Genomic DNA, 24,238 nt, shown 5'->3' with positions numbered 1-24,238 from the left:
CTATGTAAATACAGATGTAGAGTGGCTTTTGATGGCATTAAACCAAACCCAGTTGATCTGATAGAAAAGATTAAGACAGAGTTAAAACAATTTATTAACACCAGTATTAATGGTAATGATAAACAAAGGTCTAGTTCTAGATTTGGTTGTGACTGTTTTCATCCAAACTGTAAATTTGGAAAGGATGGTTATACTTGTAGTAATCCTCATTATATTATGTTTGATGCTGCCTTCAATAATCAAATTTGAATTTTGCTTATGTTGCTGTCTTGTTAGATTGTAATGGAGCTATTCTGAATTTTGCAGGAGGGACTGGAAGATGCACAAGTTCAGAAAAAGCAGAATCAAGAGCTTGCCGAGAAGCAACTAGATGGGCAAAAGACGCATGAGTAGACAGTATAACCTTTCTAAATGACAATCTCAATGTTATCAATGGCATGAAGAGGAAAAATTTTGCAGCCAATTGGAGAAGTGAAGCTTTTATCACTAAGGCTTTAGAAAACACCAATTCTTTTGCTTCTTCTTCTTTCTTTTATATCAAAAGGGATTGTAACTATATAGCGGATAGTTTAGCGAGGTATTTTCTTAAGTATGGCTTGTCGGAAATAGATTCTAGGAAAAGAATAAGGTTTGGATCTAAAACCAAAGAGGAAGTAGTTTTAGTTATTATTGAGGGAAGGGTAATTAGGTAACTCTATACACATTAAACATCCCTTAGCCCACTATTATGGTTGGGAACAAAATGAGTATACCCCAATTAATCTCGGTATACCCCAATGTGGCCAGTTTTTTAATGCTCGGTGTTATTGGAATGCAAGGCTTGAGCTTTTCATTTTAGTTCGGAGACTTTCCTCGTTCCCCTGGAAATGGAATTGAGCACATGAATAACCCATGGATTATCTGTTCATCACAGGGAACGCATTTATGTGTTGTACCATGTACATTAGCGCGTGGAACCCATTCAAAGTAATGACCCAAATTTGCTGCTGACGCTTCAATTCCAACCATTAGTCGCGACTAGTACAAATCGTACTGAAGCACCGACTTGCATGTGTTTCAAAAGAGGCAGATATTTTCCACGTACGGGATATGTACCGCTGGCAATAGAACCTCCAACGACGTTGTTAATAACATTTTATGAATGGAAGCTATCTGATTTGACTCCGCAATTAGACACTCAGAGTCCTGTAACATACAGGCGTGCTCCAGTACTACTTGACCAGTAACCTACCATGAATTGATCCCATGAAAATGATCCCATGCGATTTCCTGCTTCCTACAGAGGAACAAAGTGTAATGAATATTTTTTATTAATATTTGTTTTTGATAACAACTACGGTCGACTCGACAGTGTATAATTTGAGATAAGCTGAAGTAAAAGTTGGTTGTAGCTAATTGTAAAGCGTTAAAACAATTTAGGTAAGATTTAAATGTTCAAGTGTCGGAAATAGAAACAATTTTTGTTGCACCAAATTGTTCTCTTTAGAGTAAAATCGCACACGAGATTTTTGTTGGGCTCAAATGAAATTGGTGGCCATTTCTTCACCACCTCCACCCAACTCTCAAAAAATTCGATGACAACAATGGTGAAGTTGAGTAAGAGATACACAAATGAAACACAAAATGGCTAGAATCATACATCAACCCCCTTCTCTATATATAGAAGGCTAAGACACATGCTTCAAAATATCCACCTCTATTCATCTATTTTTCCATCTTCATCTATTTGTGTAAGTTAACCAAAATATGGATCATGAAAATGGTGGTAGAAAACCAGAGGTTATTGCAGGAGGGTCAGATGAGCCTAAGACACACAAAAGTAGACACAGTTGTATGTATTGGGGGATATTATTGTTGTTAAGGTTTCTAGCACTTAGTGCAACTGTCTTGGCTACACTTATAATGTCCCTTAACAAAGAAAGCAAAACAATGGTTGTTGCTACTATTGGAACCAACCCCATTAAAGCCACTCTCGTTACCAAATTTCAGAACACCCCTGCTTTTGTGTAATGGGCTTTTTAACTGCATTCTCTTCTCTTTTCTTATTTTATTTTTCTATATTGGATGGTTAACTAACTCGATCTTTATCTTCTGTGAGAAATGCAGATTCTTTGTGATAGTCACTTCTATAGTCAGTTTCCACAACTTGGTGATGTTGTTGACTGAATTGTTTGGGCACAAGTTCGGTTTCAAAGGGATTAAGCTTTTGGCAATGACACTCTTGGACATGGTAAAAATACTATGTTTAAATGTCTCTGTCGTTTGTTAGTTGGGTACGGAAATTAACTACCTTGGGAATTGTGTTAACTAATGCCCTTTGGTTCGTGTAGGGAGCGGTTGTTCTGCTATCAGGTGCTACTGGTGGTGCAGCTTCAATAGCGCAGCTTGGAAAGAATGGGAACACACATGCTCGTTGGAACAAGATTTGTGATAAGTTTGAGAAATACTGCGGTCGTGGTTCTGGAGCCCTTATCGCTGCCTTCATTGGAATTATTCTCCTGCTAGTCCTCAATGTGACGTCCACCATTGCTATTCATAAGAATACTCGATCGTCGTCAGCTCATTAATCACTCATATTATATCGGCCTTACTACTCTACGTCTATAACTAATGCTATTTTCATCTGGTTTCCTTCAAGTGCTTGCACAAGTATGTAACCTGTCTACAGGTTTGAGTTATTTAAATTATGAAAGGCATTTGCTTGCTTTGGTTTTAGATATATCATCTGTCTTGAATCTTGATTATGTAGTTGTTTCCATCTCCACGTGGCCGTATGACACTGTCTGAAACTTTAAAATTTAAGCCAGCAAATGCTGTTGATTGATGGCAACCGAGTGCAAGGAAGATCTCCTTTAGTACCGGAGCACATTGATTTTTCTCCCCAATATCTGCCCTCATTCCATTATCAGGGTGTACTTCGTGAACGAACATTAAAGCCTACCAGAAACTTATTTTGCAAGAGAAGGGATTAGAAAACTTAGGATGGATTGATTATGTGCATGATCCATCTGCCAAACGATCCCCACCCAAAGCTCTTGGAGAATACCAGCAGACTATTTTTCTATCATCGACTTACATTTCCTTGGAAAATAAAAGAACTTATAAAAACACTCACCATCCTGAATCCTGTGTACTGACAACAGCAATTAGTTTTCACATTCTCCCATTTTATTAACATCACATTTTAAAAAATCATCAGAACCGATTACAATATCTTTAGGGCACCCTGATGTGACCAAAAGTTCAGCTATCAGGTTACCTCCACACTACTCTGATGATTATGATAACCATCTTATAGGGGTTCAGACGTTAATTTATCTTTACATATGAACCACATCAGAAAAATTGGGATAAAGTTACAAATAAACTACAACATTAATGAAGGAATAATTGAAAGAATAAGGACAACAAACAACAAACACTATGGACCTATCACTTACAAGCATAGTTCAAAATTTTGAACGTTTCGTTCCTTAGTGGCACTATCACAGAAAGAAAATGTGTTACTTTGTATCGGAGACAACATTCATGATTTGTTTCAGAAAATCAGAATGCTTTGGTCAGCATGTGTTGAGCATCAGAAAAATAGAATGCTTGGGCCAAAAAATCAGAACGCTTTGTATAAGTGATAACATTCAGCTTTCCAACTAACCCGAAAAATTCTGCTGGACTGAGATCGGTACCCTTTCCTATGAGAACAGGAATCCGTACCTTGTAATTGGGTAGAGCAGGATGGTGTCAATGTTACTTTTTTCTGGTAATGACTATCTGAGTTAGATCAATAAGAGCCTGTCTTGATCTTCTGGCATCCACATTATCAGTCTCTGGTAGAGATCTGATGGCTGCAGCTGCTAGATTTGCATGCTCAGATGCCAACTCAATGGCCCTCTGTATTCCATTGCTCTTGCCAAGGATTTCAATGGCCTAGAAAGTCCAAGTGAGACATAAAGTTAAGAACTTGCAGCAAGCAAGAGATGCGGACAGGTGTAGATATATCAAAGTAAATTTGCACAAGAGCAATCACTATATTGTTATCCTTTCTGTAAGTATGAAGTTTCTAAACCCACCGACAAGATTACATGTCTGATATGTTCTTGCACATTCACTCGTTCACCTAAGAAACATGAATTTCAAAGATCTTGTAATAGCAACAACACTACACTAGTGACATATTGTAAGACATAACTGAGATGTTGCTAATATTTTGGAATATGAATAAACTGTTATGAGGGTTCTTCGAAAGTGTTATCATATGACCAAGAATTAACTAAAGAAATTTACACTGAAGAAAATACATATATGAGTTGTTACTAATAACTTATAGAAAATCTTCAAGTTATTAAAGAGTTATAATACCTGTTACATCACTTTAATAAGAGAAATCCAAGAAAGCTTAGCAAGAAGTTCTGGGCAATGATGTTGCCCATTCCATCCTTTTCTAAGTAATCTGTCCCTGTGAATCGTACTTTGGGGGCTCGAACATCCTTTAGCTGATTGGCTGACTTTAAGCTGCCACTTTACCACTCTTACAGGAAGGTCGAGATTCTTTTCAAAAGAAGAAACCCCAGTGGACAATTCCATGTCATCTTGAATGGATGCAACATGAGGCCAGAACAGAGACGTGGCTCCCAAAATGGGAAATGCTGCTTCTCTCACTTGAAACTAACTAATATATTTAAGCTACAATTATCACTAAACAAATCCTCTAGATGGTCTTGTTAACTTGTATACGGGTATACAAGTTAAAGAAGATTTAAAAAACCCTTTCTTTGCTTTGGGTATCACAATTGTTCTTGGATATCCTTTCTAGACATTATAAAATCAGATGTCCTAGAAGTTTTAGGATATCCAAGAAGAATTGTAATACTAAAGCAAAGAGATAATTTTTAAATCTTTCTTAACTTGTGTACCCTTACGCAAGTTAACAAGACTCATAACTGTACAGGCTTTTGTTAATTAGAGATGGAACACGATGCATATGCTTTGGAATTGCTGAAACACAACAAATACCCGCTAATTCTGCTTTGGATGTTGTTAAATGGAACAAACGGGATTTGATGCACTCCAAGAATTATGAAGCAAAAAAATGTGCGTGTATTGTCTCTTTTTATGTGCATCAGGTCACAAATTAACAAAAACCTTTACTACTCAGCATATCATTAGCAAATCAAGGAGGGGGTGGTGGTGGGGGGCTAAGACAATACCTATACATGAAAAGATGGTTCCCAACACGCTTTTACCTATCACCCTTCCAATATGGTGGCAAAATTGACATTCAAGAATTTGAGTAATATAGCAAACGATTTACTTAGCGGAGGAGTTTTTCATATACTCCAACTCTTTTGGGTTTCTTTTATGCAAGGAGTCACCTCTTTCTTCACTGGGTAAAGTTTCCAGTTGAGATTCCTCCACTATGCCCCTACTTATTCACGTACTTTTGGACTGTCTTCTTGAATCTAGATTTTTCCACAGAATAACAATCAATATGAACTGGTTAACAAGAGCTTCTCATCCGGATACAAGTATAGGTGGTGCAATCCAATAAGTTTTCAAAAGGATCTTGTTTCACTAATTTATTTTTCTGCAGAATCTTTTTTCACATACTCGGGGCTCCTTGGTGTTGAGCACGATAACTATATTAGCACAAAATGCGACAAGACAAAAATCGATTAGCTAAGATCCATTTGCATTTTGACTAGGATAACCATTGTAAATCAGAAAATGTAATCAACCCTGCCAGCAAATATCCTCCCGTATATCCTAATAAGAGACAATCAAGGATATAACTAGTTATACAAAGTAAGATTTATTCTTGGGACCTCTTTCTTAAGGACAACCAATATCAATCTTATTAATTATTCTTCGCTGTCTCTTAATAGCACAACATAAGCTAGAGTATTTTAGCCATAGACGACTTACCCTCTCAATTTACCACGGACTGCCTATGTACAAGCTATGATTGGCATGTTAAACTAAAATTCGACTTACTAAGTGAAAAGCTGCACCATCAAAAATAAACGTGAATGCCAAGTTGATGGAGATACACGCAGTGAAGCACACATAACGGTCATTGTTATGATTACATAATATATAAAGAAGGAAACAGATGTTATCATAGACTTTTTTGATCAAACATAGTACCCAGGGTTTCATGTGTACTGTGTTGTGCAAGTGAAATGGTAGAACGCTTAATAATTAGCTTACCAGATCAACATCGGCAGGATTATGGAAGCCTCGATCCACAATTTTACGTAACTGAGGGAACTCTTCCATGGCGAACAATATTGGAGCCGTTACTATCCCCTACACATAAAACAGCTTGAGTGAGCACTGCACTAATTGAACAGTCATAAAGCATATTTATTATTTTAGGTATGGTCCAAAAAGTAGGAGTAAGATGGTCGAGAATGGGATATCAAGACTGTCAATATCTATCGCGTAAGAGTAATACTCAATAATTGTGCACTTCAATACCTAATTAAACAGTAAGAAACAACCAATGATGGTCTTTTTCACCTAATGTATCCCTGAGATACGATTGAGATTTAAGCTTTCTAGATCTTGATTCGTCATCTCAGCTTTCGTAAGTATGTAACTACCCACATGCAGCATAAGTTAGAAGTCAAGCATACAGCGGAGAGCCGGGCTCACATGGAGAAGAACCATTGGCTTATTTGTGGTGACATTATTTATAAACTTATTTCACACGAATATTCATAATCCAATTAATTTAACTACTACAGTACATCATCCTAGTTGTCTCACTTGGAGGAAGGGTTTAATTCAACAGGAGTTGTATTTAAATAATCAAGGAAAAAAATAAGAGCAGGAGGATTACATGGCGAATGTCGGACAAGGATCCCTTTCCAAGGGAAGCTGATGTGCCAGTGAAATCAAGTACATCGTCAATCAACTGGAAGGCCAAACCCTGAAAAAGAAGACCACTTCTTAATAATAGTTCCCAATACTAAAAGAAGTAAAGTAGCAAGACGGTCTGTGATGCATGAGAGACCCCTACTAAATCAGTCGCAACCCAAATTGCACAGGAAACACAATAGAAAATTGGACAGTGAATGAAGAGGGGGAAATTGAAATTGTCTTCGGAGATGGAAAAAAGTCTCTATTGCTATCAATTTTGTCCTTGGAGAAATCTGGGGAAGCCCTATGATACACCTATTATTTTTTCATGTTTTACGTTTTATAATACCAAGAATGATATTCATTTAGTTTTGCCTTGCAGAAAAATGCTAGGTGAAGCAAAAATTTGTGACGACAAACCTACCAGATTCCTGCCATAGTCATACGCTAACATCGAAACCTCTGCTGTTTGTCCTGTGATAATAGAAACTGCTTGGCAGCTGTTCGATATCAATGATGCTGTTTTGTTATATGTCTTTTCCATATAATATTCCATACTGCAACCACCAAAAGTAATTTATTAAGAACTGCAGAAGAAGTCCACGTGATCAAGACAAACATTAACGTATGACCAATGTTAATAACTTTGAAACTGACACTGGCAGTAATGAAGATAAAGAACAACAAGTAGCAACGACATTCAAGGACCAGACGACGAAGCGGTTCATGTGTTCTAAAGATTGAAAGTCCCTCGAAACATTAAGAATGGTAGTGAAACGAGAGATTGATTGTGGCAGCAATGCAAGCAGAATAAAAGGCGATTATGTCGACAACGGTGGTTTCCAAATTATTGTTGGGTTGACACAAGGAAACATGAACACTGTGTACGATACTTGCAGACACTCCATTACTTTCCGCATATTAATAGATGCTATGTTTATAGCTTATGCGTACTTGCACATGATACATTTTGAACATAGTGCGGCGTTCTAGGCTAATGACTTGTGAGTGTGCGGACACAAATTTGACTGTATATCTAAAAATTTAAGATCCGGAAGTTAAGGATAAATCGCATAACTACTGAGACAAGTACATATATGCAGTTCCGTAAGCCCACACCCTTGTTTTGGGTCTTGCACCTATTTGCCAACCTTGTGCGTCAGAAACTGATAGACATATCGATATCTGTATTTGCTTTGTAAATTTGTTCATGTTTGCTACGAATAAATAGTATAATATGGAAGATTGGCATACCTACATCTTTGCTCAGACGCAGTGGTCATTTGCATGGTTTCACCAGTAACCAGATGCTTAACAGACTTCGCAATCAAAGTTACAACCTACATAGAGATGGTGATGATTAGTAAGATGCTGATTCGAATAATCAAAGTGAACTAATTTTTTATTTTTATTTTTATTTTTATTTTTGACCAGAAAAGTGAACTGATGTTGTGTCAACTGAAAAGTAAACAAAAAGGCAATGTACTATGTTACAAATGGTAACAACCTACGAGGGAAATATGCATGATGCAAGTGAGCAGAAAAAAATTCCTTAATTTTGTAGGATTCTTTGCCAACCTTTGAGTGCAACTAACACATTCAACACTAGTATAGATGCGAAACGGTGATGATTTTTTGCTGTTGCAAAAGTGCTGAGATGTTACACCCTTTTTTATTTTTGTCTAATATTTGAAAGGCTCAATAAATAAAGCATACGACAATCATAATTAACATTGCTCCTAAACAATTAAACCCTTGCTTCTTTTTTTCTCATTTGTATAGAGGATATTACATAGGGATACATAGCATAACCATTGTAGCAAATTGGTGTATGACTATGAACATATTTAATAAGACTCGCTGAAATTCCGAAGGAAGCAAAAGCAGACTGGTCAACTATCTAAGACATAAAAGAGACTCTACATTAGGGCAAGTGCCAAGATGAATTCCATGGATTTGATCTTCTAATCATGTTCGTATATTACCATAAGACGCTGGCTAGTAACATACCTCGTTATTTCTCAAAGAAGCAAGAGCAACACAAGCTCTTGAAAGCAGAAAGTCTCCTGCTAATACAGCTATCTGCATCATGAAGGAGCAAGTAAGGATACAACTAAGAAAGGTAATATCACAAACTAAAAAGGGAATATACACACCTAACATATTTTACATTTGAAGTTTGTTCATATACCATTCACTGTGTTTTTGCAAATTGCTATATGGTCATTCTCTATTAAGCAGTCACTAGGGTCTATTAAATCGGGAGCTCTGCCTGACATCGTGAAGTCTATTCCACTCTAAACTGCTTTACATTGTCCAGATACTGAAAATAGACTTTCAACAAGATAAACGATCCATTTAAAATGGATAATGACGTAATATTCAGGACAAGAAGGGAATTCTTCACTGGGTCAGCATATGTTAGGTATCCTTGCTCTATATTGGATTGGATATAGCATAGACACCCTTGAAAAGACTTATGGTGCTTCTTTTAATTGTTTATCTGTGCTATTATCATATCTTTCTGATCGCTACCCCATTGAAATAACGCGGTCATTCAACAATGAGAAAAGATTAAACAATTTCAAAAAAATCCTCTCTCGGACATCCCTAATCCTATGTTATACATTTTGCATCCTGAAGAGCATGATTTGGAAACTCTGAAAGTCTAATGATAGAGCTGATTCTTCTTGTCATGCAAAACATGTTCATAAGATATAGAAGTTTGGACCCGAGTGAGTCAACACTAAGTCGCCTGGACTCTGATCTCAAGCAAAGTCGAAGGGAAGAATTAAAGTAGCAGACCAGCAGTAAAATTTCTAGGTTATGAATCTAATGGTTTAGATGATCTCAGCCATCCAATTAATAGACAATCCACAAACTGCTGACGAACCTATTTACCATCCAAAGATGCTAAAGAGCAAAAGGTTAGAATCATCTCTCTGGATAAACTTTTATCAGGAGGATCTACCAGCTGTAACCCATTATAATGGGTCCTGATCACTTCATGAGGCATGAACATCTGCAATAAGGTAACAAGGCGATGATCTGCCATCTGCTTAAGAATAGCAGGAGTTTCACATCTGAATAAGCAGGTGAAACAATTTATAATTAAATATATGCATAATACCTTATTCCCCATGAAACAATTTAATGAACCAATACCACGCCTAGTCTCGGCATCATCCAAAACATCATCATGAAGAAGACTCGCCACCTAGCACAAGAAATGAATCAACAGAACTCCGTAATTGAGAAGTATAACATTAATTTATAAGTATGAGGGAATGAACTGCTACTTGATGCACAGACAAGTAATCTCCGATTAATCACTGACACTAGAAGCATACATGTTCATTAAAAATAAATTTGACTAACTTACATGGATCATCTCTGTAATCACAGCAATAGAGAGTTGTCTAGAGCGCAGTTCTTCATGTAGCAAGTCAACCACACCATCAGGAGCTACGGTTGACATATTCAAAGCAGATGCCATCAACAGTATAATCTGTATCAGAAACATATTCATAATAATTGAGTTAGAACCATGTTTATATAGCTTGGTTTCATTAGATTACAGCTCGAGTTTAAAAATTATTGTTTTCTGAAATATACCATATTTTGTTGGCTATATATATGCATTACACAAAGTTCGAAGAAAAACACCTAAAGAAGTTTATTTTCTTGGCCACGTAGAACTATTTCAACAGAGAAAGAAAACTAAAAAAGAAAAGTGTAAGATAACATGAGATATAGCTCAGCATTTAGGAGATGGTACAAAGATTAAAAGATAAGTCCGCAAGATGTTTAGAGACAACTGTTTGTCGTGAGAATCCAGATACTAAAAGTGTCGAGGAAAATGAGCAAATGCCAATGCAGGTAAGTGGGACTTTAACTATAGGAACACGAGTGTGATTATCCTGAGACTGAATTCCTGATACAGTTAGTCTTGATACAAAGGCAACTATCACCTTCGCGGCATGTAAGAATTTTTATTTTGGACCAACAGATTTGAGGATTTTATTAATTACGTGGGATAGCCTGCTACTACAACTATTTGGTTGCTCCTACTCTTGATAATTTTTCAGTGTTCTTCCCAATTCCTCTTCTTTAGTCTTTTCCTATGTTGTGCCCATAAGATCATTCGCTGTTTGGCTTTCTAAAAGTGAGATAAAGTAAAATGGTAAAGACCACATGTGCCATTAGTAACTATTCTCTAAATAACTTGAGAAGTAATGACGACAATCTATTTATATCTTTTCCATCAAAATAACCTATTCTTCACTTACCACCAAGCTACACCTTAGAACCAGTCCTCTCTTCCTTATATCTCCTTACATACTCCAACTTTCTTTCCCTTTCTCTCTCTCTAACTCGATGTGACACAATGAACCCAAATTGTAGTTCTACTTATCCTCTAGACATTGCAGCTCGTGCACGCTATCAGTTGACCCCTTTGCAGGTAGGGATTCTTCTTTGATCAACAAGATTGCCATGAGGACAGCGTGAAGAACAGAAGTACTCTCTCCATTTTGGAAAATAAGAAAAGAAAATAATAATAAGCACTTATAGTTCCTACCGTGGGACGAAATTTCTTTCCTTCTGCTCCCATCTTGAAGAAATACTCAGCAGCTGAGGCAAGCTTAGGGACCTGCAGAAGACGAAACCAGATTACCATATTAGAAACCTCCTACTGTTAGTGCAGCAAGAGTTTCGCTCCTATTCATCACAAAGTCCTACATTTTACTCAATCCAGATATGCACGTGGCCAAGGACGTGGCAAAAAAGAAAAACATAAACTAGAAAAAGGAATAAGTTATAACACCTCAGCGCCAACCATACTCCGTAATCTACTAGCCACAACTAAAAGATCATCAGCAACAAGGGTAAACGGGTCCAATTGTTCCTGCAAAACACCACGTAGACTGCATTAATAACATGGAGGACGAAGGAAAGAAAGAAACAGGTTAGGGATTAAGTAAACTGTTTGCAATCATAGATTAAAATACAGTTTTTTAATGGATATTTAATTTGTCATCCTAAGTGAACTGCTGGATCAGGTCAAGATGTATGCCAACTGTATGTTTCGTGGTGGCACACAGTCAATTGTTATTTTACGAGCAACATCACTGTATCAGACTAAATTTTGTTAGTGATTCTAGCTGTCTTGAGATGTTCTCCCTAGGTTGTGTGGCTACCCCTTCGGATGGTGTTTCAAAGTAACCTTCCTTTAAAAAGGTGTTTCATGTGGGCTATTCACCCTAGTAGGGGATGTACAGTTCGTAAGAGGGTGAGGGACTTGCTTCTAGCACTCACATGCTGTGTTATGCTCGCATTCATCATCAGTGGGTTTCCTGTTCAGTATTAAATTATAACAGAAAAATAATATAAATCTGGGGTAGTTTACATACAACAATTTTGGTTGAAGTATTTGAGTAATATCAGTAGGAGCAGAAACTAAGCTACAAGCAATCTAAGAAACAATTGTGACATGGTGAAGACTGGAATGTAACTACAAAATTGAGCAACCAAGTAAGAGGGGGGGTCCATGATACCTAACCTCAACCACAGAGTTCTTTTCTTGATGAATTTGATACGTGGCTCCATGGAATGCACGAAACCGACACAAATAGGTTCCTTGGCAACCCAAAACCTAATAACACACCAAAAAAAAAAAAGCAAATCATGAAATTTCTCAAGAATATTATTACTGACCAGTATAAGGATTGTCAAACAAAATAAGTTTTGAATCGTTATCACTGCTCTGAATAGGATGCACTCTAAATAACTCTATCCATCTATTATCTATATATAACCAGATAGAAAAGCACATGAATCAATAAAACCAGTGAGTTGCAGCAATATCATAATAAAATCTATAACCAGATAGAAAAGCATATGAATCAATAAAACCGGTGAGTTGCAGCAATATCATAATAAAATTTAAAATCACATGTAACGAAAAAAGGAAAAATGGATGAACAAAATACGATAGAAGAGCATACCTTGGTAGTAGCAAATAACAAAGGAGTTGGGTAAAAGTCGATTAGAGTTGTAGTAGTGATATAAGAAGAAGTAGTGGATGTAGAAAGAAAACGAGCTTTTGAACTCAGATTTCTCAAAACCCATCTAGTAGACATGATCCAATGAATCGAGCAAACAAATCAACGGGAAGAGGAGCTGTAATCAAAGTGAGAAGCGTATACCGACTACGGCTTGAGAAGGAGGCAACGGAAAGGGGAGATGTAAAATATCAAAATATCAAGACTCGAGAGGTTTTGACTCTTAACCAAGGTACCATCGTCGTTTCCTCACAAAACCCAGTTAACCCCCGGTGTAAAAACGGTCAGTCATCTCCAAAACAATAGCTAACGTATCGGACATGGACTTATCAAAGCACGGTCCTCTTTTGCAACACAGGCACAGCTAATCATTTTGGGGGTAATTATATAATTGTCCCTTCTTCATGGATTTTACAAATACTAACACAACAAATATATCCCTCTCAATCCAGAGTCCATTAAGGAATCTGCAACATTATAAATATACCCTTCATATAACGTCCTCCACCGAATAAAAATAATCATTTTTCTTTCAATGTTTTCCGGCTTCTGCTCGCCCATAGACAGCCACAACCACCATCTTCATCATCGCCACCACCATTTCAGCACCACCTCCACTTGGGACCACTACATCACCATCTCTACTCCCGCCACCACTTCAATAGCAGATGTTCATATTCTCTGTTTTGTTCTCTATCTTTATTTAATATCAGATTAGATCCAGAGAGACCGAGAGATTCGATATTTAGGGTTCGTTTTCTGGAAGTTTCCAATTATTAAGTTAAGATCTTGTTGATTGGTGATTCTGGTGTGGGAAATCGAATTTTCTTTCAGATTTACGAGAAATGAGTTTGTTTTTTTGGAATCTTAATCAACTATTGGTGTTGATTTTGCTACTAGACCTTTCGCAGGTAATTCGTTTTAGTTTTTTCTCTTAATTTTTTTTAGTATAATAATATTTTTCTATTGAGTTATTGTTGACTAATTGGGGGTTTTGATGGTGGATAAGAATCTAATTCGTTTGATTTTTTTTTGTTTATCTATGAATATACAATTCAAATTAGGTTTAGATTAAAGATTGTTGCAGGAACAAGTTTGTGGAGCTTGAGATTGAAAAAATGAGTGAATATGTATGATATGCAGTCAATATCGTGGCTGTATTCAATGTTTAAACATGGAATCCCTTTGAAATTCTGAGCATATAAACAAATTGGAATTTATGCGACCAATGGAAATATTGTGTAAAACTTTGGCGCGAGTTAGTTGCAGTTTGTGTTGCAAGCACCTCTAATTAGATTTTACTCTTTCGGTTATATTGGTTATCTAGATGATGGCCAAGTTAAATGTTCCAGCTTAAAGAGGATCCCTGCTCATGACACATTAATGCGTGTTTTTATGTGCAGCCTATTTTGGCTCAAGTTGTGAGGTAAAAATTGAGTAATGAGAGAAAGGTAACTATTGAACATGAAATTCTTGCAAGTGGACATTGTATTGCTTTCTAGACATTGGTTGCCACTTGTTTTAGAATGTGTTTGGGGTTAGTTTTAAACTTACGGCTATTAACTGGATTGTAGGTTGTTACTTGTAGTTAGCTAGTTGTCATCAGCTTGCTTTTCAGTTTGAGTTAATAAATGCATGCTCACTTTAGTTTTTGTAGATATGTCATGGCAATAAGCTTTTCAGTATGAGTTATTGTGATGACTAAGTTTTTTAATTCGATTAATCTCACAATTTTTATGTTTTTTTTTTTTTTGATAATCAACTATACACTTAGTGATCGTTGTTAACCTTTGTGACGAAACTAGCTTTACTACTGCAATCTATGAGTTTCATTGGAGAAGATATTTTTTTTGATGTACGGGTTTGATTGACTGTATTTGATGCTTTTCTTACACTGAAAAAAATTAAAGTATATACTGTCTTTTGTGTTATGCAGAGAGCGTTTGCAGATATAAAGCGTACCAACTTGGAAGGTGTTCGGTGGCGAGTATTTGAAGTTAAAGGATATGTTGGAATTAATCGTCCTTTTGCTTTCTTATGCACCACATACCTTTAATAATCTTTTGGTTTTTGGCAATGATGATTATCCGGGTGATCAGTTTGGTTTACAGGAATACTTATAATGCTCGTCTCTTTCTCAATAGAAGTATCAACATAGTATCAAAATAATCTTACCTAAAGACCCAGCACGCACCACACTCTCCCTGACATTTGATTGGGGTGACAATCTCGTCGTCCCTCCAGTCTTTCTGCAAAGAGAAAGATAACATGATCAGAAATATAATAATGTTGAATCAGTATACAGGAAAACCTATTGATTAATTAATACATTACCTTCATAGGAAGAGGATCCTGAGCTTCTACATTGAATGATTGGGTACTGGCCGCAGACTCTGTATTTAAAATCAGGGGAGATCCTCTCATTCTCTTAGTCTTTAACTCCTCCCGTGACAAATCAGCAAATTCTGCAAGAATCAATTAATCACTAAACTGAAAATATGGAATTCCAAGCACACATCTCATCATAACAATACTAGATAGAAAATAATTCCAGAAACCCAAATTAACCCTAGTTTTATGAAACCGCAATTGATGAACCTTTAAAACCCCAATTGATGAACCTTTCAAACCCTAATAACAGATAAAAATAATAATCAAAACTCTAACATTTTGATTTCAAACCCTTGAATATTGAATAACCATGATGAAGAAAAAGAAATATCCCCTTTTCTTACCGGAATTCAAGGTTGATCAATATGCCCATTCCACCAAATCGTGATTTCAAGTAAGAAACTCAAAAAAAAAAAAAACGTCATTCAAATACAATTACAAGATATATATGTAATCTTTAATATTTTGAAATACAAAAAAGTATCACAATAATCATAATGATCACATTACACATGAATCACATATAAGAAACATGTAATTTTAGAAGACTTATATTGTGTAAGATGTTTCTTATGTTACTCACTAGAAATAACTCGTGCCATAACGACACGACATAATATAATTTCATGGTTTTCTTGCAAAAATTCTCAAACGTTCAAGGAAGGTTGGTTGTTTTCGATTTTAAAAGGATTTGAGTCAAAAAAATTTTATTTCTTTCTGAATAATAAAATATGAGTTTTAAATGGTTGTAATATTTAATTTTTCACTTTATTATTTTGTTGCCACATAATTTTTTTTAATTAATTGGTGAGGAACTAATTATGGGGGTTCTCAATGCATATTCGTAACGGAAGGAGGTTACATATCAATGCACATATCTAAAAATAACTTGTTGCTTAACAGCACTCGTTGTAACATTTATCTAATAACATGGTGAACCCTGAACCCAACCAAAATAACCTACAACACCGTGTTCTAATAATTAATAAAAAAATGGGTAACATGTATATAATATTCATCTAATTTAATTATTACCTTTAATAGTAATATAGTTGTCCTTTAATATTGTACATGTGGTTTGGCCGAATTTCACGTATTTTTTATTAGTATCTAATTAAAAGAAATAGGAAAGCATTGCTTGGTCGAACTCACAAGTGTTGCTATCTCAAGCTTGTTGTCAAATTTAGTTGATCAAAATTATATCTTCATTTCCAGTCTACATTTGATCAAGTCTCGGATTAGGATAAAAAATGTGTAATTGAGTATCAGACATTACTGCGTTCTACCGTTTGAAGGCGAAGATCAACTGAAGACATTTGGAGAACTTCATCGACAAAAGGTATGTGAAGACTACACCAACTTATTACTCAATTTTTCACCTTCTTATCTATGAGACTAAGTCGCATGACTAGTGGACTTTAAGGTATTGCACAATAGAAATTTCAAGTTTTTCTTGATAATTATTCTCTAAATATGAATGACTAAGCTTAAGAACATTTGTTCAAAACCTGATGAATTTGGTTAAGAACAATTTATTGTTTATGACCTAAATCATGATTCAAGTTAATCATTTGAAATACCTTGGAACAGTGATATGTGTCATTGATGTTATTCGGGAATGTTTCAAATCGTTTATTAGAGAGATATAAAACTACTGTAAATTTGGATACAGGACAGTACACATACCATCTCACGTACTGACGTAGCTGTTATAGGTCCGGAGCCGTACCACACGTCCGGCGTAGCTATAGTTCGACAATAACCTTTGGTACACATACCCAGTATGGATATCAAAAAGTTATACTCGTGAACTCAGGAAGGTACACATACCTAGTATGGATACCAAAATTTCCTGAACTGTTTTTGTCTTAAGGGTACACATACCCGGTATACGTATTGTGGCAAAAATAACTCATGAAATGGAAGTAAGTACACGTACTTACCCAGTCGAATATTTCCAGATGCATCAGAATTATTTCTATGAGATAATCAGCCTTTGAATAACTCTCTAAGACACCTGTAGACATATTTGTTCACATTATAACCTATGGTTGTGAAGCAATATTAAAGTCTAAAGTGTTATATGAAAATGGTTAAGCTTATAATTCGTCTGGCTATTTGCAGCTAACCTTTCATGAACAAGTCATTATACATGGCTCGGTTATGGTTCATCCTAACCAGAGTATATATTTTGTTGTGTTTATCTCAAGTCGATTTTTCATCTAACATCGGAAAAAGATTGCTTGATTCCAAAGCTACCTTAGCTTAAATATAAAGCAACCTTCGAACTTGAAAGTCTTTAAAAGGAGAACCTCAAGCAACCGGGATTTTCCTGACACTCTTCGTGTGTCCTAGTTGCAAACTAGAGTCGTCATCTCCTTTAAACCTTTTTAGGTTTAACAATTAAAAAGACTTCGCTTAGGGATTCGTGAATCCAGGTCCGACTATCTTTTATCTTGATAGTTTGTGTATCCTGAGCTTGCTACTGATTGTTGAGTCTCACTCCATCATGTAAGATTGGTAGAAATCGCAAAGTTCTTCGTCTCAGATTTTGTGATTCCACAAGCTAATTCCTCTATAATGATTCTTTATTGAAGTCAAAGTAGGTATTACTTATGAGGTGAATAATAATCTAGGATGCTCTTCGGGAGTCATAGGTACCGGATTTTGAGGTTTGATAGACCTACTCTACTGCAATCAATTTCCTATCTCACCTTGATCTAACGATCAGAACGGAAATCACATATATGCTTTTATGTGGGAGGCAGATTGGTTTAAAGTTTTCGTGTAGGTTGAAGCAACTCTTACGATGTAAATGAACTCAGCTAAGAGAATTAATTGCGCAGAGTCTTGCGAGATTCAAGGGGAATAAGGTGCGCGACTGTAACTGAATTATTGTGACGATGGATTCGGTCTCAACTATATTCGTCGAAGTATTGATAGTAGGCTAGAATCTATAGCGATTTAATACATTTCGTTGTTCAAGTCTGGACTAGGTCCCGGGGTTTTTTTGCACTTGCGGTTTCCTCGTTAACAAAATTTATGGCGTTTGTGTTATTTCTTTTACGCGTTATATTTTTTATTTATATAATTGAAATATCACAGGTTGTACGTGTTGGGGCACTGCTAGGTCGAACTCGCAAGCGTTGCTATGTCAAGCTTGTTTTTCAAGTTTAGTTGATCAAAACTATATACTTGATTTCTAGTCTACTTATAGCTATGTCTCGGATTAGGATAGAAGGTGTAGTTAATCTTTAGACTTCACGACGTTCACCATTTGAAGACGAAGATCTACTAAGGAGAGCTTGGAGGAACTTCATCAACAAAACGTATGTGGAGACTAAAACTTATCTACCACTCATAAGTCTAGTATATTCTATCTTCTGATGAGACTAAGTCGTATAACTATATAGACATTTATATTATACACATTTGATATTGCGAGCCGAGTTTAACTCGCTTAACTATTTCTTGGAATATGTGTTGGAAGCTTTTTGCTTTAACTATTTTCATCATATTCTTGACGAGTTTAGTTGGAGACAATTTATTTGTTGGAAACTAAATATTAAGTCAAAAGATGATCATGTGAAAATTTCCTTGAAACATCTTAAATGATTTGTGTAAGAAAATCATTTGATGTCGACTTGGAAATTTCGTATTGATCATTTGATCACTTGAAAATTACATGAAGCTAATGGTTTGTGTGAGACAACCATTGTCGTCTTCTAATGATGTTTAAATGATTGAAATAGGAGTTTAGAACAATTAACCATGTCTGGATACAACACGGTATGCATACATAGTATGCGAACTGTATTGTTATAATTCAGGTCCGGGAACTTTGTTTGTCTACCTGGTTTGCAAACGGCTGGACAGGCCAAGGTTCAGAGCTGCTGTTTGCGTACCCAGTTTGCAAATACAATGGTTAAGTTCTAAAATCGGTTAAGTATGATTCTCATACTCATGAACTAAAACATTTATGAATTAAAGAATGCAATCTTTGCAAACCATGGCTTAATATTCATGATTTGATTCTTGTATAAGTACTTTGTACGATTACAAATCAATCCGATTTTGTTTCAATTTGTTCGTATATATTTCTTTGAGATAGTGAACAATTTAACAACTCTATTTGAAACACAATTAGATTCATTTGATTATGTTTCATGATTGATTGATTATCATATTTGATCTAGAAGTGTTATATGAATATGGTTAAGACAAAAGTGTTCATACGGATAACTTCGGTTAACTGTTATTGAGCCAACTCAGTATACACGTTTAGGTACGGGGACCCATATCTAAATGAAGGTATATTTCATTTGTGTGTAACAAGCTAACACATCTAACTGTGGAGATTGATTACTTTATTTCTAAGCAAACTTAGCTTGAATCTTAAATCAGGATTTCATCTAACGGTGAATATTGAATACGTTGTTACTAAGCTATCTTAGCTTTGATTGTAAGCAACCCTGATTTGAAATATTATATAAGGGAGAACTCTAGCAACTGGAAAACCTAATCTCGGCACTTTCATGTGTCCTAGTTGCAAACTAGGGTCGATTCTCCTTTAACCTAGGTTTTTCCAAAACCGTATTAGGTTAACGACTTAAAGACTTCATTTGGGATTTGTGAAGCCAGATCCAACTATTTTCTATGTAGTTATGTATTCTGATCTTACTTGTTCCATCATGCTGAGTACTATCTTCTCTAAGATTTTCTCGAGATTTATCTCTCTCAGACTCTTGTGATTCCGCAATAATAACTTTTTTTGTTAATCAGTTGGGTTATTATAAGGTGATTGATATTTCTAGGCTTCCCTTAGGGAGTATAAGACCACATTATCAATTGGTTCATGTTCACCTTGATTTTTATCAAAAGACGGAACAAAAACCGAATAAAGAATAGACATATCTGTGGGAGACAGATTTGTTTAAAGTCTTTGACTTTTGGTCGTAAAAACTCTTAGTTGTGTGTGAGATCAGCTAAGGGAATCAAGTACGCAGAATCCGACGTGGTTCTAGAGGCGTAAGGAACGCGACTGTACCTTAATCAGTGTGAGACTTGGTTAGGGATCAACTACATTCCAGTCCGAAGTTAACTTGTAGTAGGCTAGTGTCTATAACGGCTTAGTACAGTGTGGTGTTTAAAGCTGGACCAGGTCCTGGTGTTTTTCTGCATTTGCGATTTCCTCGTTAACAAAATTTCTGTTGTCTGTGTTATTTCTTTTCCGCATTATATTTGTTTATATAATGAAATATCACAGGTTGTGCGTAGTTCAATCAATTGATAAATCCGACCTTGTTTGTTGGATATAACTTTATTGACACTTGGGCATCGGTCTTTGGTACCATCCAAGTTATTTCGCATATCAATCAATCTCGCGGATTTCTATCTGTTCGATTTGCTGATTGTATTGAGAAATCGAGATAAATCTCTTTGATATCTTTCTTGACAGAGCTTGCTTTTAAGTTGGTGCTCTCGAAATTATATTGGAGGATAGTCCATATAGATTTCCGAACGAATTATTGGGTGTGGTTGTTATACCCCCACTTTTTCAGTACGTAAGATCAATCAAAGTAGATACGTCCATCTTAATTGTTAAATACGACTTCATTGATATTTAGTATCATCCACTCTCACGGTATAATCATGTTCACGGACTTGTCTTCATTTATATACTGATTGCGAGAGAAACAGATATAAACTCATGATATAATTCTCGATTGAGATTCATTAAGTTGTAACTCTTGGAATTGTGTTTGGGTTTAGTCCATACAAGTTTCCTAGGAAAAAGTTGGTGGTGTATTTTGGTAACCCCCGTATTTTCAATTGCTATCTCAAGCTTGTTGTCAAATTGAGTTGATCAAAACTCTATCTTGATTTATAGTCTAGATTTAGTCAAGTCTCGGATTAGGATTAGAAATGTGTAGTTGAGTATCAGACATCACTGGATTCTACCTTTTGAAGGCGAAGATCAATTGAAGACATTTGGAGAACTTCATAGGTGTTGATATATGAAAAATAACTACCATTTGGTAGGGCCAATAAGTCCCTAGAATAAATTAAGACCAAGAAGTAAAACGGGCTTGTCAAAATGAAAAAAATAAAATAAAAAGTAAAACGGGGACTTGGGAACCAAATCCCAAGCCTTACGGAGGAGTCCATGGATTGAGGAGGATAAGGAAGGAATTAAAGGGAAGGTTAGAGGTCATAATAGGAGGAATGGCAACATGTGGCATGATGTCATGTCAAGGTGAAGTTTGGGGAATATCTATAAATAAGGAAAAGAAATATAATAGAGAGGGACTTTTTTATATATATTTTCCTCTTTTCTTTTGGGGAATTGGTGTTGTGGTTAGGACTAGACTCTCGAGACTACTTTCTATTTTCACCCAAAAACATTTGGCGACCATAATGGGAGCCTCGTCTCTAGCACAGCCGTCTGATTCCCATAAACATCCCGCGTCTGTCTTTCCTTACAAAGCCCTTTTTTCTCTAATCAGTGTATCCCACTCACATAAGTTAGACGCGGAACCCAACTTTCTATTTTCTTCCTAGAAGCTCGCCCATAAACAGTCTGGTTTCTCTCAATCTGCTGCTCATACCCGCTTTTCTCTGGCTAACATTTTATCTTGTCATTAATTCCCAACCACATTCGTGTTCACTGACTCCGTGTTCATCAACTAGAAGCTACGATCGTTGTAATGAGATGAAATTGCATCGACGTCATTTACCTCTGCTCCTACGACTATACCAAACCATACCAGTACTGCTTGTGTTCCTTAGCCGATTTTCACTATTAAATTTGAAGACTTCTCCCAAATCATGTCCGCCTCTATGATTACTATCATCGTCAACAATCACAAGCGCATCCTCTGTCTTCACCGGCTACACCCAATAATATATGTATAAGCTTAGTTTTGCATCCACATTTCTTCTCCACCACCGTCATGAAAACACACCACCCACCTGAAGGAGCTCTGGGTGTCTCCTAAGACTAGCATTATTCTTCTCTTCTCCGACTATGCAGAACTAGGCCGGCTTCAATTGCTTACCGGATCCAGATATGAAATCGGATATCATCAATAAACGAGGAACAATTTCAATCGATTAATTCAACACAAAGATAAGTTTTTCTCTGAATCCATGTCTATCCATAGTTAGTTATTATGCAAATCCTGAAAAGGGGTTGGTGCCCAGCTTGTTGCTAGGTTACCAACTAAATCTTTGTATGATCTCAACAATGATTAATCCTAATATATATATACTCTAAAACTTTAATTCCCGATTAAATCTTCATTCGATTTACAATATGTATATATATATATATTGATGAGCACGAAAGTGCGACGCATTTTCACTCATAATACATTAGCTGGGACTCATTTTATCACTAATAAACTTGTTTGTAGGTATTTTTGTGAAATAAGCTCTTAAGGAGAAAGTTGCTCGAAAAGTGGTTTTTGTACCCCAAAGGACACATGTTATTCGGACTCTCAATTTTGGATAAGGGGCATCCTAATTTCTATTCACACTCCCGGATTGGATAAGGGGAGGTCATCTTCAACCTGTTGAATTCGAAAAATGGCGGGAAAACTGGTTTTCAGTGGAACAGAATTAGGGTTTGTGTTTTGGTGTGAATAATGAGATTCAATCGATGAAACTTCTTGGGTGAGTCTGTTAAGGCTTAACAGGTTTGGTATGATCGATGGATTTCATAAACTTTGGCTGTGCTGAACTTTTGATTTGAAGAAATACTGGTTTTGGCAAAAGTTCTTCGGCAAAACATAATTAAGGTTCGAATTTTGGAGGCAATTTAAGTAGACTCAAGGGCTAAAATTTATTGGCAAGACTTGATTAAGCTTCACAAGCATGGTATGATCAACGTTTTGGATTGGAATTGGTTGGACATTCAGTTTGAATAACTCAGGGAGTTTACGTATTTTAAAGAACCCGATATTGGTGTTTTGGTTTTGGACGACTTTTGGGGAGATTAAAAAAATACAGTTGATTGGATTGGGCGTGTTTCTTCTAAACAGGACTAGTAAGTCCTTCAGAACTGGTGAAGTTGGGCTGCATCGTCGGAGAGAAGAAAACAGGGAGCGTATAGTTGGTTAGAGACATTCATGGGATTTTCTGTGGCTGGCTGAGTAGTTAGTGTGTTTGACTATATCAAAAATAGGTTGTCAACGTGTTGGAGGGTAGTTGAATGATGCAGACGCGTGAGAAGATAAAATGGGGAAGAAAAATATCCAAAGATTATTTTCTTTTACTGCCGAGTTATGGAGAGATTTTCTGGAGTAATGATGTGTTATTCGTGGCCCTGTTGAGTATAAATATGTTGTTGTTATAGCAGAGAAGGCATCGAGTGTTTGGGGAGGCTACACAGTGGAGAAAATTGCTGCAGAGAAATCTGCAGCAGCAGCAGCAGAAAAATAGTGAAGAACCAGAAGAATAGACAGACAAAGACAGTCGTTAAACTCTGTCGTTTATGCTCAAGATATAAGACTGCCCATTACGACAGTTTACCGTTATTCTTTGTGTCAGTGGGTTTGAAACGCTTATAAACGTTGCAATTCCCTGTTTTAATTGATTTTCTCTTTTTCTCTTCTTTGTAAATACCATTTGAGCAATGAAATATTATTTTGAGAGTGTTTTCACCATGTGGAGCTAAACCTTTCTCTAGGACGACGGAGGAAACCAAAATTCGTCATGTGGTAAATTCATTTAATTATTTATATGACTATTTGCATTAAATTAAAATTAGAAAAAGATTTTTCTTAATTAATTATCATTTCGTTTGATGGTTTATGCTTAGGATTAATTCTTTTGATATGCCATGCTTAAGATTTACAATTAATATTTTAAGGATCTACCTTAGGTAAAGAATTAGAGTCAAAATTCTTATTGAATGAGCTAGCTAC

At 36.1% G+C, this 24,238-nt stretch overlaps 2 protein-coding genes across 4 annotated transcripts; one reads left to right on the top strand and one right to left on the bottom strand.

The window, feature by feature from the left end:
• Nucleotides 1-1,677: 1,677 nt before the first annotated feature.
• Nucleotides 1,678-2,719, top strand: LOC113286309 (CASP-like protein 1B2). Its single transcript, XM_026534964.1, has 3 exons — nucleotides 1,678-2,006; nucleotides 2,107-2,230; nucleotides 2,331-2,719. Exons 1-3 carry the CDS (start codon nucleotides 1,747-1,749, stop codon nucleotides 2,565-2,567), a joined length of 621 nt encoding a protein of 206 aa, XP_026390749.1. The 5' UTR covers nucleotides 1,678-1,746; the 3' UTR covers nucleotides 2,568-2,719.
• Nucleotides 2,720-3,146: 427 nt separating this feature from the next.
• On the bottom strand, nucleotides 3,147-13,212 carry LOC113289802 (solanesyl diphosphate synthase 3, chloroplastic/mitochondrial-like). 3 transcript variants are annotated; one of them, XM_026539177.1, is made up of 12 exons: nucleotides 12,864-13,212; nucleotides 12,419-12,511; nucleotides 11,684-11,764; nucleotides 11,438-11,509; nucleotides 10,241-10,366; nucleotides 9,989-10,075; nucleotides 8,869-8,940; nucleotides 8,113-8,198; nucleotides 7,283-7,415; nucleotides 6,839-6,928; nucleotides 6,205-6,303; nucleotides 3,147-3,924 (listed from the first exon to the last, which is right to left on the bottom strand). In XM_026539177.1, the coding sequence occupies exons 1-12, from the start codon at nucleotides 12,996-12,998 to the stop codon at nucleotides 3,745-3,747; spliced, it is 1,254 nt and encodes a 417-aa protein (XP_026394962.1). In that variant the 5' UTR covers nucleotides 12,999-13,212; the 3' UTR covers nucleotides 3,147-3,744. The 3 variants fall into 3 exon arrangements, with proteins under 3 accessions (XP_026394962.1, XP_026394963.1, XP_026394964.1); XM_026539178.1 differs by lacking the exon at nucleotides 12,864-13,212 and having other exon boundaries at nucleotides 12,414-12,511; XM_026539179.1 differs by lacking the exons at nucleotides 12,419-12,511; nucleotides 12,864-13,212 and adding an exon at nucleotides 12,270-12,320.
• Between the last annotated feature and the right edge of the window lie 11,026 nt (nucleotides 13,213-24,238).

Source organism: Papaver somniferum, chromosome 6 (genome assembly GCF_003573695.1).
Source record: "Papaver somniferum cultivar HN1 chromosome 6, ASM357369v1, whole genome shotgun sequence".
Taxonomy (NCBI): domain Eukaryota; kingdom Viridiplantae; phylum Streptophyta; class Magnoliopsida; order Ranunculales; family Papaveraceae; genus Papaver; species Papaver somniferum.
The sequence above is the reverse complement of the archived record's forward strand: the minus strand, read 5'-3'. Positions and strand labels throughout refer to the sequence as shown.